Source organism: Arabidopsis thaliana, chromosome 3 (assembly GCF_000001735.4).
Source record: "Arabidopsis thaliana chromosome 3, partial sequence".
Taxonomy (NCBI): domain Eukaryota; kingdom Viridiplantae; phylum Streptophyta; class Magnoliopsida; order Brassicales; family Brassicaceae; genus Arabidopsis; species Arabidopsis thaliana.
The window spans coordinates 2,647,274-2,662,992 of NC_003074.8; the positions used below are offsets into that span (position 1 = coordinate 2,647,274).

The following is a 15,719-nucleotide window of genomic DNA, read 5'->3' on the forward strand; positions in this document are numbered from 1 at the left end:
TATGTAAGAATTTAACTTTTAGTATGTAGTAAGAAATTCTTTATGATGCTTTCCCTTTTATTTTGTGTGTTGAATTTCATAAATATGTATCCTTTTGATCATTTCCCAATCATAAACATTTCGATTGGAAATAATGACTATTGCTCCTGCAGAATTATGAATTAAAGAAGTAAATATAATTCTATTTCATTAAACATATGTATTTATAATTTACGTTCTTTTTGTCTCCGAGACCACAAGTAACAAATCCAGTCGCACTAATAGCGCGTTTTAGCGCGTGAGACCAAAACTTGTGTACTATAACCCAGAATATTGTGCTTTTTCGCATAATTTAGAAAGTGAGATGACCGAGATCGCGTGATAAGCCTTCTAACAATACTTTAATATTTTTTCTTTCCTTGGGCATTTATTTTCTGTAGAAAAGAAAATCGCATTCGTTACTTTCGCATCGATAGAAAAAGGGCTACACTTTACAAAGAACATTTATTTCTACGCTGACATCAGATAAATAGTTTTGGTTTATTATTTTTCTTAAAGCACTATATTGTCTCTCCTAATCTCTCATAGTAATATAATTTACTTAATATTACTTAAATAAAATATATTTATCAATATATGATAATGTTTTTATTCGTTAAATCAAAACACAAAATATAATAAACTTATAATGAAGCGTTTTAACATCTTTTAATGTGTTACTATATCTATGTTTTGTTTTAAAAAATTTAACTCATATAATCATAAATGAAAATAGAATATTTTAAGAAAATAATTTATAGGATTTAACTTTTTAATAAGTTTTAATAAGAATATTTTCTTTTCTTAATTTTAACTAATTTAATATTAATTTGCATGATGTAAAATTAACTTACGAAATTACGACAGATATAAAAATATATTTTTAACAATATTTGTTTCTAAATATTTTTGTGGATTTCTGTTTTTTTTTATATTAATTATGTTTTGTTAATTGTTAATTATTTTTAATACTAACTAGGATATAGATTTGATATGTCATAAAAATTAATTTGATATAAAAATATTATCACTTAAAATGAAGTGCGTAGAATTTAAATCGAGTTTATTATAACATAGATAGTTAAACTGTATTACAAAATTAAATATGTAAAATAGAAATTCTTTTTCTTTTTAAAAAAATATTAAATTAAATATAGAATAAAAGTTGATAAAAAATTATTTTTGTATCTTACACGCACCTAAATAGGAATGTCTTATCTAGTATAATATATTAAATCGAGAAATAGGTTTCTTCAAACAACCGTTGATTTTGTGCATGTTCATATGTTTCGGATTACAAAAACAGAAGCGGGGGTAACATATTATAGTTCATCTACAAGTTGGATGTGGTCCGATGAAGGAATGAATGAGGAGGCCTGACGTATGTGAAGTTTGTAAAAGGGTTCGCCTTAGCATCAGAGTTGGGACTACTTGCTGGAGAATCCAAAACAGACATGTCAGTCCAACACTTGTCAAAATTAGCTATGCATTGTCTTCCCGAAACCGCCGGCTTGAAACTTGGTTGTACTTCTCTAGCCTCCAGCTTCTTCCAGTTTATCGCCTTGAACCATTTGTGTTTTTTTATCTCCTCTGCTCCGCTCGGTCCACTTCCCAGTCTCCTTTCTGGCTCTTTTTGCAGCAGCTATAAAATTCATTACAAAGTCAGAATCACACTGGTCTAAACCCAATATGCTTCATAGTACACAAAGATTCAAAATAATTCCTCATGTTTGTTTACTTACCCCTTTCAGCAAGGCATGAGCTTCATTAGACAGAAACTGTGGAAGCTTGATCTTGTCCTTAACGATTTTCTGCTGTATCTTTCCTTTGCTCCCGAGAAACGGCGGCTGCAGAAGGTAAAACAAATGGTGTCACAACACAGTTTCAATGATCACCTTAGACATTAGGCTACTATGGAACCAAAAAAAGAAGAAGACATTTTACCTTTCCAGTGAGCATCTCATACAGAAGGATTCCTACACTCCACCAGTCGGCAGCCTTATCATGTCCTTTTCCACGAACAATCTCAGGGGCCATATACTCCGTAGTCCCACACATGGAGTTTGATCTTGTGTTTTCTTCAAATTCTTTTGCTAAACCAAAATCAGTTAACATCACATGGCCATCTACGTCCATGAGTATGTTTTCAGGTTTAAGATCTCTATGCATTATGCCTTTCTCATGGAGATGGGAAACTGCAGAGACGATTTCTGCAGTGTACACACGAGCCAAGTCCTCCCTGTGAAAAACATAACATATGATTTAGTCAAGCCTCGCAGAATTCTGGTGAAACTCCAAAACTAGTTCAAAAGGAATAAAGCCAAACCTGAAAAGCCCTTGGTGATAGAGCTGGAAGAAAAGATGACCTCCGTTTATAAAGTCAAGAACAAGATACAATCTGTATTTGGTCTGCAAGAAGAATGTAAAACACTAAGTTAGGAAGTACTTGAGAAAAACCAATAGGATGCAAACAGAGAGAAGTTGGCTTTTACCTGAAAAGAGTATTTAAGTTGCACAATGAAAGGATGATCGATTTTGGTTAGAATATCGCGCTCGGCTTTCATGTATTCAGCATGATTCTTCTCAACAATTTTATCTTTTCTCATGACCTTCATCGCGTATATCTCAGACGTGTCTTTTTTCCTCACCTGGTACACTTTTCCAAATGCACCTTGTCCCACAACCTTCAATACCTCAAAGTCCTCAATGCCTACTACACCTGAGACCTCCTCTGGAGATTTCTCACTGTCAGTGTCATCATTACCAGAGAATTCATCGTTCTCTTTTATCGATTCACCTTCAACACACTCCACCAAGTCAACTGAGTCCTCAGTTTCTCGTAAAGTGAGCTTGTTCATCTTCAAAGAATGGCTAACAACCAAAGACGGGCCAACCAATGAGTGGGATCGACTGTAGACAACAGCAGGCTCGTCGTAAGCAACATCACAGGCCTCTTCAGAGTTAGCTTCAGGCATTGGTCCAAAGACATCAGAGAATTGAAGCTCAAGGTTATCACCCAAGACAGATTTTGGAGGGCTGATGGATAAAGATAGATGTTTCTGAAACGGCTTCCCAGTCTGGTTTTTGTTTGCAACAGAACACTGAGAAGAAACCATATTTCTAACCAATCGCCAAAAGAATCACAGAGGAAGCTTCACAAGTTCACCAGATGGATGAGGCTCTGCTACCAATAAAGTTAATGAGGAAGAAACTGGGAATAGGCAAACCAATATCTAGGACAAGAAGCTCTTCTTGTTTCCCTATTTTAAGGAAACAGTGGATGCTGCACAAGTGTCCCAATGCCATCAAAGTACTTTAAGCGCTGCAGTTCATAAAATTTCACAAAGATCAGATCACATAATTGACCAAATATAATAAGAGACGGATATGGAATTAAAATAAGCAAGCGAAAAGATTCTTTTTCAATTACCAAAGCTAAAGTCAACAGAATTGAGATTAAGAAAACACGACACCGACCGAATATCCTTTAGATGATCATCCCCTCCCAAATAAAACCCCAAAGCCTTAGAATTCCAAAATTTCACCAGGACACGAGGTCGAAAGAAACCCTCGAGGAAACGAACTCTAATATCTGTAATTAAGACCTAGTCTATATATTAGGGAAAAAGCTGGCGCATAACACAAGCAATTTTCAAACAAATCCAGATATAGAGTAAAACTATGACCTGGACCTAGAAGGTTTCGTGTCGTGTAAATAATTTATATCCAGAAAAAAAAAGAATCTAAACTCTGCGAGAGAAAAGTCAAAGAGAGACAGAGAGAGAGGAATTACCAGAGAATATGCTTGAGGAAGGAGACGAGAAGGAGACGAGACAACTTTAACAGGAAAGAGGGTAATGTGCCAAACCAAAAAAGGAAAAGGTTTTAAGAAGGCGCGTGGCTACATTTTTTATGTCTTCCGAAGCATCGTGGATCATGGGGTGAGGACACGTGTTCGTGTTCTATTGGGAAACCGAACTTCTTCTTTGTTTTAGTGGGCCGGAATTCTTTAAGCCCATTACATTACAAGACGTTCAGACGGACACTAGTTCGGTCCAAAGGCATCACCGTTATCATCTTTTATATTTACACGTTTTCAACGTTCTTTTATATTACATCGTGGGTCAAAAGGTCAAAGTGTTAGCTGCTCTACTTAATCTCAATCAATAACAATCTCATAAAATCAATTATAAATTAAGCGTCTTGGTAACCAAAGTTTTCTTTAATGTTCATGTGTCAGAAGGAAACAACAACCAAAGAAGTAGGAACTACATAAAAATATAGTAAATCTACAAAGTAGTTGTGGACTGGTGAAGGAATGAAGGAGGAGGCCTGACGTAAGTGAAATTGGTAAAAGGGTTGGCCTTAGGATCCGAACTGGGACTGCTCGCCGGAGAATCCAAAACAGACATGTCAGTCCAACACTTGTCAAAATTTGCTATGCATTGCCTTCCCGATACTTCCGGCTTGAAACTTGGCATCACTTCTCTAGCCTCCAGCTTCTTCCAGTTTATTCCCTTGAACCATTTGTGCTGTTTTATCTCCTCTGCTCCGCTCAGTCCACTTCCAAGTCGCCTTTCTGGCTCTTTTTGCAGCAGCTATACATTCATTACAAAGTCAAGAGTCAGAATTGTTCTAAATACAATGCTTCATAGTTCTTAACTGCACAAAGATTTTCATGTTTACTGTTGATTCTGTAATCAAACTGCACCAACATTTACTTACCCCTTTCAGTATTGCATGAGCTTCATTAGACAGAAACTGCGGAAGCTTGATCTTGTCCTTCACAATTTTCTGCTGTATCTTTCCTTTGCTCCCGAGAAACGGTGGCTGCAGAAGGAAAACAAGACATCACACAACAATATACCAAGACATGAGGCTTCAAGCAAATTAACAATAGATAGCGGCTTTTACCTTTCCTGTGAGCATCTCATACAGAAGAATCCCTACGCTCCACCAGTCAGCTGCTTTATCATGTCCTTTTCCTCGAACAATTTCAGGTGCCATATACTCCGTAGTTCCGCACATGGAGTTTGATCTTGTGTTTTCTTCAAATTCCTTTGCTAAACCAAAATCTGTTAGCATCACGTGGCCATCTGTATCCATGAGTATGTTTTCGGGTTTCAGATCTCTGTGCATTATGCCTTTCTCATGGAGATGGGAAACTGCAGAGACGATTTCTGCAGTGTACACTCGAGCCAAGTCCTCTCTGCGAAAGAGTAAAATATAGAACCAATTAAGCTTTACAAAATTCTAGCGAAACTTCAAAAATGGTTCGCAAAAAGGAATTAAACAAACCTGAAAAGCCCTTGGTGATAGAGTTGGAAGAAAAGATGACCTCCGTTTATAAAGTCGAGCACAAGATACAGCCTGTACTTGGTCTGCAAGGGAATGTATAACGCTCTAAGTTAAGAAATAGTAAAGTAAAATAAATAGGATGCTAACAGAGAGAAGTGTTATATATACCTGAAAAGAGTATTTAAGTTGAACAATGAATGGGTGATCAATTTTTGTAAGAATATCGCGCTCAGCTTTCATGTATTCAGCATGGTTCTTCTCCATAATGTGATCTTTCCTCATGACTTTCATAGCGTATATCTCAGAGGTCTCCTTTTTCCTCACCTGGTAGACTTTCCCAAACGCACCTTTCCCAACAACCTTCATAACCTCAAAATCATCTATGCCTACTACACCTGAGACTTTCACCAGATCTCCCTCTAAAGCTTTCTCATTGTCACTGTCGTCATTACCAGAGAAATCATCATTTTCTTTTAAAGATTCACCTTCGAGACACTCCACCAAGTCAATTGAGTCCTCAGTCTCTAGTAAGGTGAGCTTGGTCAGCTTCAAAGAATGACTATCGAGCGAACACGGGCCAACCAAGGAGTGGGATCGACTGTAGACAACAGCAGGCTCGTCGTAAGCAATATCATTGGCCTCTTCGGGGAGTGGACCAAACACATCAGAGAACTCAAGTTCAACATCATCTTTCAAGACAGAATTTGAAGGGCTGATGGATAGATATTGCTGTTTCTGGATTTTGTTGGGGACAGGACGCTGAGAGGAAACCATAATTTACACGGGAAAAATCGATACAGAATCACTGAGAAAGCTGCAAGAGTTCACCAGCCTGGAGAGAGATTCTGTACCGACAGAAGTTAATGAGGAGAAAACTGACTAAAACAAAGGCTGGCAAAAGGCAATCCAATAACAAGGAGAAGAAGCTCTTGTTGTTTCCCGATTTTAAGGAAACAGTGGATGCTGCAGAAGTGCGCAAATGCCATGAAGGTTTTATAAGCTCTGCAAGTACATGAAAAGTTCACACATTTAAAGGCTATCACATGAACAAATAAGATCTGAGATACAGGATTGACCAAATCTATGAAGAGACGGTGTAGAATTAATATAAGCAAGTCCAGTGATCCTTTTACTAATTGAGATTTTCAGAAAACTTCGAACCCACATAAAAAAAGGGAAAACTTTCACAGCGATGACAAATCTTGAATAAAACCCAAATCCCTAACAATTTCCGGATTCAGAATCGGACAAAGATTAAAAATTCCACAGGACATGAAGCCGAACGAGACACTCGAGGAAAAGGAACTGCAATTTCGATAATTCAGATCTATTGGTAAGTAAAATTTCACGTAAATCGAGATCTACAGAAAAACTATGACCTGAACTTAAACCGTTTCGTGTCTTAGAAACAATTCATGAATTTTGGATAAATTCTATGGATCTAGAATACGAAAAAAGGAATCTTAACTATGCGAGAGAGAATTCAAACAAACATAGATAGAGAGGGAGAATTGATTACCAGAGGGGATGGCTGAGGGAGGAGACGAAGATGGAAATGAGGACGAGAGGAGAATTTAAGAGCAGCATCGCAGATCCAGGGGTTCATACACGTGGCCGTATCTTATTGGGAGAACGTTGACCAGTTGTTAAATATGCGGCGGAGGTTTTTTTGTCCACTAATTCTTTATTTATTTTAGTGGGCCGCCTTTCACCAAGCCCATTCTTCCTGACTTTTTGTTGTTTTTTAGATCATATCTTTTTTTTCCGGATTATGTGGATTTGAAATCCACAATGAGGAAATTTTACCAGCCATTAGATTCACAAAATACATCAATTTGTGAGAGACTGAGAGAGTATTTTGCGTATCCAGAGATTTTAGAAGCCATTAATCTCTTATTCCATTGAATCTCTCTAGCTCGATGTTCCTCATTCATTCTTAACCTTTCTATCATAAAAAATTTCATGCTTTTAAACAGTTACGAAAAGCATTAGGATTGACCAAATTATGTTAGTTCTTGTATGAATTTGCTGATTTTAATCAAACTTAAATATATATAAATTTATTTAATCGAAAAATTGTCTCTCGATGTTCAGAAAAACAAACATGTGTCCCCGGATTCGAACATTCTCATATACAAAAAAGATGTATCATTGCCTTGTTGTTAACGACCCAATTAACTAGGTGTAGTAGACCCGGATCACGCTCGGTTCATGTATGCACCAGTTCTTGTGTCCACAAATATCTCTTCACCGACGTTAATAAAGAGTGGTACAGCAACTATTGCACCCGTTTCCATTGTCGCCGGTTTTGATCCACCTACGAAATTCATCACCCCACTTGGTCAGTTTAAGCTTGTTTAAACCAAAACATGAGAAGAGATCTCTCAACAATAGATTGGTGCAACATTGTTACCTTGCACAGTATCACCGCGAAGGCCAGGATCAACGTCAACCACTTTTAGCTTAACTGTAATCGGTAGATCGAAATCGATAACCTTGCAAAGATCCAGAGAGAAACAAAGTTGGCATCACCGCTTAATTACGTGAACTATTAACTATTTTTACAGAGAAGCTGAAAGTGAGTGTACCTTGTCTTTCCAATAGAGCAAAATGCAATCCATTCCTTCTTTCAACCATTTCGTCTTCTCACCCATATCAGATTCGTTAAGACGTGTTTCTTCGTATGTGGTCTATATAAAAAAAAAGATTTGATAACCAAGAGAAAACGTAATCATTAGTACACAAACTTTAAGCTACTACTACCATACTAGCGAAGAAGAGAAGTAAGGATCCAATGTGACATACCAAATCCATGAAAACAAACTGAGACCCATCTTTGTATGTGAATTGTTTGGTTTCTTTATATATATTAGCTTCCTCAACCTGTAACATAGAATGGTCATAATCAAAATGGTGCAACTAAAAAATCATTCATCAGATTAAGATATAAGAGAAAAAGAGATGATTTTTACAGAAATTCCAGCACGAAATGTTCTCTCGACTGTGCTACCATTCACATAGTTCCTGATCTTAGTTCTCACAAATGCCGCACCTTTTCCTGGTTTAACATGAAGAAACTCTGCTCCAACAAAGCAAGAAAAAACCCTCAGTAGACTAGTAAGTAGCTAAGTGGAAGCATTATAACCAAAACAATGCTTAAATCGTCATGAACTAGTAATAGTATCTACAAATTCAGAAACCTTCCAAGTTCCAAGTATAGATAATAACATAAACTAAGAGGAATTGAGGAAGAAGAATACCAAGAACACGCCAAGGAGCACCATCGACTTCGATATTGGTTCCCGCTTTGATGTCGTTAGCAGACATAGAGCAGTGAATCCCTGCAAAAATCAAACGTGTCTGAATATAAATTTCAAAATCAATGCATGCATCGAATTTAAAGAAGCGAATAGAGATATTAACTGGGAAATCTGTTGGTTCGGGGAGAAATCCGGACGGCGGGGAGCGCCAGTCGATTCATCGATGAAAACGAAGCAGTTGAATAAGGGATACACAAGGAAGGAGTAGATGAACAAGATACAGAGAAAATCGCTCTTCCCGCCATTTTGTTCTTCCGCCGGCGAGTAAATAGAGTCTCGCTGTGTGTGGACTGTGGATAAGGTCCTGATGGAAAGGACTCGAGGAGGACGGAAGGTTTTACGGCTCAATCGAACCTTTATCACACCAACAACAAAACCGAACCGTAATTCGGTTCAATTCAATTATCCGGTTTACATACGCTTTTATCTGATTTTTTAGAGTACCAATTCCAATCAAATGCCATTAGATGTTTTTTTCCTCAAATAGTTACATTTTATTTTTTATATGTATGCACATGAACAAATCAATTGAAATGTTAGATTTGTTCATTGTAAATGTTTAGGTCTTCGGATAATGATGCTTAGTTTTAGCAATATATGGAAGATGATACAACTCTGTACCAAACCTAAAACTTCTCAAGCTCATAAATACAAAAACCAAAACCAGAAGTCAATTTCAATAACCTAGTTCGTTTCAATATGTACATGGTAGACGATCACCAAACACAAAGCCAAACAAAACCCTAGCTTTAAGAACACGAAACAACACTCATATCGCTAACTATTTTTCTTCTGGACGGCGGGAATCACTGAATCGGAATCAGACTCGGAACATAAACATAGCAACAAATAAACGGGTCATCGTACTCAAACTGTCCATAGCTTGCTGTCTCAATTTGTTTTATGACCCCACCTTCATCAATTTCGTAAAACGTGATGATAACATACGACTTATCATCCACGTCTACACTTCCCTCACACCACACCCTTATATTTCTGCGCTTACCAATGGAGTATCCCGGACAAGCCATACAAGACTGGAGATGTAACGCTGGAAGATCAGGAGTAGTGACATTGAAATATTGGCTAAACGAAACAACCTTATCACTCAACTTGTTTGTCATCCAAACCTCAATCCCCTGTGATTCTTCACCTTGTAGTAACAAAGAGAGTCTATCTCCATCGAAACAGCCTAATCGAGTCACCAAAGTATAAGGACAGACGCATATCTCCTTGAATGTTTCAGTGGAGAAATCAAACCTTATAATAGTAAAGTCTTCCTTCTTCTTAGCAATCCAGTACATCTTACCCTTCACAGACACACCGTTGTTGCACCTAATATCTATATCCCAGTCAAACTTAGCAACAAGAGTTTTCCATGAATCAGACTTGAATTCATAGATCTCACAGTTTGGATCTGAATCATCATCCTTAGGCAAACGACCAAGAAGCTTCAAGATTTTGTAGTTATCACGAGATACATTGTCGTCGTATCCAATCCCAACGTAATCAGTGTGCAAGTAACAAACCGACGGTTTGATCCATTTAATTTCCCTCAAAACCGGATTCCAAACTGCGAGACTGTTGTCCCATTTTCGACACGTACACAGCATTAGTCCATCACAGTGAACCATGGAATAAATCGGATACAAATCGCGAAACTCGTCCGGGATTAGTGCGTCTGAGAGGATTTCGGTCACCGGATCAATGATCTGTTGGTCATAGGTTCTTATGAATCGTTCCGGTGAGTAGTGATCCAAGTGATTGTACATGAATCTCTTCTCGGTGATGAGATTGTACCATTTCTTGCACGTCGATTTGAATCGGATCAAGGATTCGGCGGGAATCTTGTAAAGTATTTCTTCTATCAACTCAAATGGTAGCGACGGCAACAACAAACACTTTGAGGAAGCCATGAACGATCACTGGAAAGATTTGAATCGAATCAGAGAGATAGATTCTTGAATAAGGTAGGTTTCTTTTTCCTTTCTCAGTTTTTCTGTTGAGTACACAATACTTGGATCTCTTTTTAATGTGAAAGAAGAAATGTTGATTATTATGTACAAAACATCACAAACCCTCTCTATCGACGTCCGGATTCATAAACAACAAAAGAAAAAGAAAAAAACAATTTTTTATATTTGGAATCCAAAAAACAAATCAACGCCAAAAATTAAAAACAAATAGGAAAAAGAAGAAAGAAGAGAGATATGAACAAATCAAAACCCTTCGAGGCTAGTTCTCCTACCACTGGCTGAAGACGATCTTCGAACCTCTTCCCGAGCCATTTCCTCCAAAGATGAACACGCTCGCGGCGGAAACACTGGGGGAAACACGAGCGTCCGTCCCCTTGTGGGTGAGACAGACGGTCGTCGTGGTGGAGGTGACGGTGAAAAACTCGACCTTGGTGGCACTGATGCCGGGGTCCAAATAATCGTGTTGAGACTGCTTGATCTTCCCATATGTTTCCTTGCCACGACCGGTGCGGGTTCTCTCAATGGGAACCTACACGAGTACTTCATGTCCTGTATGATCTTGAGTTGATCCACGATGTTTCTCATGGTTGGACGCTCTGAAGGCTCCACCTGCAGACATTTCTGTGCTATATCTGCTATGCTCCTAGCCGCTTTTGCCGGAAACCGACCTTTAAGCTGAGGATCCATTATAAGCGAGAGCCTGCAATCATCTGCTAGAAAAGCTCTGCTCCATTTCACTAAGTTCCTCTCTTCTTTCGGGTAAGACCCGTCCATATTTTTCCGACCCGTTAACATCTCAAGAAGAACTATTCCATAGCTCCACACATTGCTCTTCGGGGTCAAAAGCCCTCTCTCTAGAGTCTCGACAGAGAGATTAGCAAGTGCCGAACTATTAGATGTCTCTGTCTCAGGCGCATGGCCTGCACAACCGTATCCTGATAGCTTGGCGCTGAAATCTTTATCGACTTGGATATTTGCCGTCGAAAATTCATTGTACATTGCCTGTTCATACAGAGGAAGAAAAGGGCTCAATCACAACAAACCTTGTTACCACCCAAATTCACAAATGTTGATGGAGTTTTGTTTAGCGTACCTGAAAAGGGCCTTCTTCGTGCAAGAAGGTTAGACCCTGAGCTGCGCATAGTGCAATCTTCATTCTAGTGTTCCAATCAAGAGGAGGCCCATCTGATCTCCCATGCAGTAAACGGTCCAAGCTGCCCAGAGCAAGCCTCTCGTACACCAACATTCTTGTGTCAGAACCGTCACGAGCATGATAGCCTACCAGCTTACAAAGGTTCTGGTGTTGCAGCGACGCCAATGTGTTGACTTCATTAATGAACTCCCTAATACTCTGTGGAATCATAATAAACAATCTTAAGGAAACAAACAAATAGATATCATCAGGATTATGAAGAAACATGACCAAAAGAATGTTTATATACCTGAGTAATTACGTGAAGTCGTACAACAGTTGCGTCAACCTTCTTTAAACCTGAGGTCGAAGCCTCATCACCAAAGGAAGCCATGTACATAACAGATGAAAGACCTTCCATGACACATCGGTCTGAAGAAAAAGCGTTACACGCAGCCATTACTTCATCATATGAAAAGCTCCTAACTGACCCGCTAGGTGGCAAAGGTAAAGGTCCAGATACAGCTGCGGATGATGATAACCGACCGCTGCTTCCGTTAAACGACTTAAAGCTTCCCCAATTCTTCAATGAAGAACCAGTTCTTGGTGACGGTAACGGAAGTGGTTGAGGGCTAGATTCTTTAGTAGAAGTACGTGGATCTCTTGGTTGTTCATCTTGCTCGTCGTGGTAAACACCAGCAAGCAAATCCCGTTCCGCTGCACCGTGGATGCTTGACGGAGCAGACATGACTCTTGCTCGGCTACTCATCTCTCCGGTTCCACCGTTGTTAGATTGAATTGGCTTCACACGAGTTCTGAAACTCGGAGGAGCTGATTGTAAATTACGACTTGGAATCTTTGGTGGCTCAGGTAAAGCAGTTGGCTTGCTTTCTTCAAGATCCAACCGCTTCATAGAAACAGAGCCACGTTTCTTCTTGCTTTTCAAAGGGAAACACCCCAAAACCATCTTTTTCAATCCTCTAAATTCTGCTTTTGATTACCGCTTTGATTCTAACGGATGCATATAACTCGGAGAACTCACAATTTCATCTGAAAAATGATTCAAAACACAATTTTTTTAGCAACAGAAACAACTACATACAGAAAAAAGTGATTTTTAGAAAACCCAGATCCGTTTATTTGCATGTGTTTAGATCAATGGCTAAAGAAATTGTTCAATTCAAACTTAATTTTCAGTAGAAGTGGATAAAATCTCATTTTGACAGATCTCGTGGTTCAAAAAAGAAGTTTAATTTGAGAAGTTGAAGCAAGTAAAGGACAGTTACATAAACCCTAATTCTATAACAGTGAAACAACGAAAAACTGTAAAGTTAGAAACGCTTTCGATTTGTTTAATGAAGACATCCATTTAGATTAAATTCGGTAAAGACAAGAGACAACGACAATAATAAATCCAGGAAAATACATCCATGATTTTTTTTTTTTTTTTTTTTTTTTGTAAATCGCATTATCATTAGAGATAGATATTTTCAATTTCAAAATATTCAAATTTCACTTTTGAACTGAGCTAATTGGTGAAATCAGAGTTGTCATTTAAACAAAATCTTAGGATAGATCAAAATCTATTCCTGCGAAAATTCACAAAAAAAAAAAAGGTAAGAAAAAACAAAAACACGAATTCGATCTAGAAAAAATCAAAAGCAGACATAAGAGAGAAGTAATTAGTTCAAACCTGGAACAGACAAGAAAAGAAATTCTAGGACGAAACTGAAACTACGGATAGAGAGTTGTAAGAGAGAGGGAGATGTGAAAGTGAAATCGGAAATTTCTGGGATGAGGAAGGAAGAGGAGGAGGAGGAGGAGAAAACTCATAAGGGGTCTCTCTGTTTAGGAAAGTGAGAGATTTTAGAGAGAGAAGAGAGAGAAGGGTGGGACCCAAAAGAGGCAGTGGTCAAAGTTCAAAGCAAAACAGATATCCAAAGATGTATTAATTATTAGTATTACTTAAACTCTCTCTCCCAGTCTCTCAATCTTAATTCAATTCTTTCAGCTAACTTTTAGTTTGGAATTTTCTCTACTTTGCTTTTTATTCTTCTTTCGCCCCCTCTACTTTTGTTTTCTTCTCTCTACAACCTCGTCACAAACTCATAAAATAAAGGGGACGACGGCTCAAGAGAAAATCTCAAAATGTATTAATGTGTAACATGTTCCAATATCATTTTATTATTGGAGATTTTTCTTTGTTTGTAAATAAAAATTTCACAATTATCATGTAAAAATACATATTACCATTTTTAATCTAACCAATATATTAATAACGATTTAAATTATACGATTGTATTTGTCGATTAGTGATTTATATTAATGTTATCAGTGTATATTTTTAAAATCTATAATAATTTTATTTTATTTATTTAATTTAATTCTAAACTATTTTTCAAAATATTATGAACGATCAAATTTTTTATCGAACGATTGATAATCGTAAATTTTATATTTAATTTTAAAATATACATATAAGCTATAATTACAAATACTAAGAAAATAACAACAACTTGGATCATTTATGAATTGAGAAAATATATTACTTCATACGAAATTTTCAATTTAAAATTAATATTTTTTTATAAAAACGATAAGGTAGGAAAAATTGTAAAATTCAGGAGAAAGCCTAGATTTCCAGTAAAGAGGGCCTCGAGAAAAGCGACATCTCAGTCAAACTTGGAAAACTAGTTTTGTCCTTTTTATTTATAATTAGTTGTTTTGTTGTTCAATAAAAATAGGCCGTATCTATCTATCTACTAATCCTAATCTAATTGGGTTTTTTGTTTTGTTTTCTTTTCTTGGGTCAAAATGACTAATTAGATTGGTTGTTGACTCGATATCTTAGCCGCTTATTTAGATCGCATTGCCCTCTAATCAACGGTTCATATCCGGTCACGTCTTCGCTAATGTGGGACCCCCTGACATCGTTCTTTGGAAGATTTTTAAAATAAGTTAAAAATTTTAGAAAAAGGTTAAGCACACGCGCCATGCACGCGTGCGACTAAACTCTAAATTCAGACAACAGAGGACACGTGGGGTCCCCACTCGAACCAATCTCCATTCTTTCTCACTTCTCTTCTCTACTTCCCGAATATTACATCATCATCATGTGTTATTTTCATTTTTTTCTCGGAGTAGTATTTGATTATAAAATGGAAATTTCACAATTTGATAGTATATTGAAATTTTGATTACTAATCATGTATTCACAAATAATGCTACAGAGAAACTTTAGGTTAATATATATCCGAGTTTTAGTTTTATCTTTTCACTTGACTTAACTCTATTCAAACTCATAGTTCTTTCCTAAAAGTGTATTTTTATTCCTTCTTTCTTTTCTTCCTATTTTGGCGGAGCATCCTCTCAACCTTTGCTGCTTTTTCTCGGCATTGTTGGACTCTGCTTTGGGCTTGACCAACCAAAGTTTACATCATCATTTCTTTTATGTAATTAGACTTTTCGACGGATATTAGTTGTGGATACATTCGTTTGCTTTTGTAATATGTACCTAGTGTCATATGCATTATAATTAGTGAAATATATATCTAAGCTTCGGTTTTCCAAATCATATCATCTGAAAGTTACTTATCATTTAAACGGGATAGTTTCTATATACTATAGGCAGTTGAATTGCAAAAGTTTTTGAAATAAAAAAATCTACAAAGATTGAATAACTTGAAAATAGTTTTGAACACTAGTATGCACGTTTCCTATGCTGTTTTTGTTGATTACGCAATTTAATAATGTTCTGGTATAGGTCGTATACTTTTCTCCTTATGTGTAGACTTTTTGAGTTTTGTTGGAATATACAATTAATGGTTTGAACAGGGGTCGGCTTACTTTGGATGATCTATTGAACAAGCCACATAAAGAAAATGATTTTCACGTTTGACTAATTATTATATTACTGGTGAGAAATCATAAATATTCACTATTTCTACAAATTTTATTGAAAAATTATTATCGTAC

General features: G+C 37.1%; 5 protein-coding genes across 11 annotated transcripts; all 5 read right to left on the reverse strand.

Annotated features, from left to right (window-relative positions):
• Window positions 1-1,098: 1,098 nt before the first annotated feature.
• S6K2 (serine/threonine protein kinase 2) lies at window positions 1,099-3,958 on the reverse strand. Of its 4 annotated transcripts, none has more exons than NM_001337766.1 (7): window positions 3,812-3,930; window positions 3,449-3,610; window positions 2,511-3,340; window positions 2,345-2,427; window positions 1,963-2,257; window positions 1,761-1,865; window positions 1,167-1,660 (listed from the first exon to the last, which is right to left on the reverse strand). In NM_001337766.1, exons 3-7 carry the CDS (start codon window positions 3,132-3,134, stop codon window positions 1,352-1,354), a joined length of 1,416 nt encoding a protein of 471 aa, NP_001327295.1. In that variant the 5' UTR covers window positions 3,135-3,340; window positions 3,449-3,610; window positions 3,812-3,930; the 3' UTR covers window positions 1,167-1,351. The 4 variants fall into 4 exon arrangements, with proteins under 4 accessions (NP_187484.1, NP_850543.1, NP_001327295.1 ...); NM_001337767.1 differs by having other exon boundaries at window positions 1,212-1,660; window positions 3,449-3,623; window positions 3,812-3,828; NM_111706.4 differs by lacking the exon at window positions 3,449-3,610 and having other exon boundaries at window positions 1,099-1,660; window positions 3,812-3,958.
• Window positions 3,959-4,047: 89 nt separating this feature from the next.
• PK1 (protein-serine kinase 1) lies at window positions 4,048-6,939 on the reverse strand. 2 transcript variants are annotated; one of them, NM_111707.4, is made up of 6 exons: window positions 6,836-6,939; window positions 5,485-6,318; window positions 5,317-5,399; window positions 4,933-5,227; window positions 4,744-4,848; window positions 4,048-4,616 (listed from the first exon to the last, which is right to left on the reverse strand). In NM_111707.4, the coding sequence occupies exons 2-6, from the start codon at window positions 6,088-6,090 to the stop codon at window positions 4,308-4,310; spliced, it is 1,398 nt and encodes a 465-aa protein (NP_187485.1). In that variant the 5' UTR covers window positions 6,091-6,318; window positions 6,836-6,939; the 3' UTR covers window positions 4,048-4,307. The 2 variants fall into 2 exon arrangements, with proteins under 2 accessions (NP_187485.1, NP_001326081.1); NM_001337768.1 differs by having other exon boundaries at window positions 4,150-4,616; window positions 5,485-6,939.
• A 409-nt stretch (window positions 6,940-7,348) lies between these two features.
• AT3G08740 (elongation factor P (EF-P) family protein) lies at window positions 7,349-9,024 on the reverse strand. The gene is made up of 7 exons (NM_111708.4): window positions 8,740-9,024; window positions 8,577-8,657; window positions 8,289-8,395; window positions 8,122-8,199; window positions 7,905-8,006; window positions 7,730-7,811; window positions 7,349-7,633 (listed from the first exon to the last, which is right to left on the reverse strand). Exons 1-7 carry the CDS (start codon window positions 8,879-8,881, stop codon window positions 7,515-7,517), a joined length of 711 nt encoding a protein of 236 aa, NP_566333.1. The 5' UTR covers window positions 8,882-9,024; the 3' UTR covers window positions 7,349-7,514.
• Window positions 9,025-9,442: 418 nt separating this feature from the next.
• On the reverse strand, window positions 9,443-10,552 carry AT3G08750 (F-box and associated interaction domains-containing protein; the record flags this gene model as incomplete). Its single annotated transcript, NM_111709.1, has 1 exon — window positions 9,443-10,552. The coding sequence occupies one exon, from the start codon at window positions 10,550-10,552 to the stop codon at window positions 9,443-9,445; it is 1,110 nt and encodes a 369-aa protein (NP_187487.1).
• Window positions 10,553-10,564: 12 nt separating this feature from the next.
• ATSIK (Protein kinase superfamily protein) lies at window positions 10,565-13,822 on the reverse strand. 3 transcript variants are annotated; one of them, NM_111710.5, is made up of 4 exons: window positions 13,438-13,822; window positions 12,055-12,794; window positions 11,706-11,963; window positions 10,593-11,614 (listed from the first exon to the last, which is right to left on the reverse strand). In NM_111710.5, the coding sequence occupies exons 2-4, from the start codon at window positions 12,709-12,711 to the stop codon at window positions 10,856-10,858; spliced, it is 1,674 nt and encodes a 557-aa protein (NP_187488.1). In that variant the 5' UTR covers window positions 12,712-12,794; window positions 13,438-13,822; the 3' UTR covers window positions 10,593-10,855. The 3 variants fall into 3 exon arrangements, with proteins under 3 accessions (NP_001327496.1, NP_187488.1, NP_001327495.1); NM_001337770.1 differs by having other exon boundaries at window positions 10,605-11,614; window positions 12,055-13,333; window positions 13,438-13,697; NM_001337769.1 differs by lacking the exon at window positions 13,438-13,822 and having other exon boundaries at window positions 10,565-11,614; window positions 12,055-13,198.
• Between the last annotated feature and the right edge of the window lie 1,897 nt (window positions 13,823-15,719).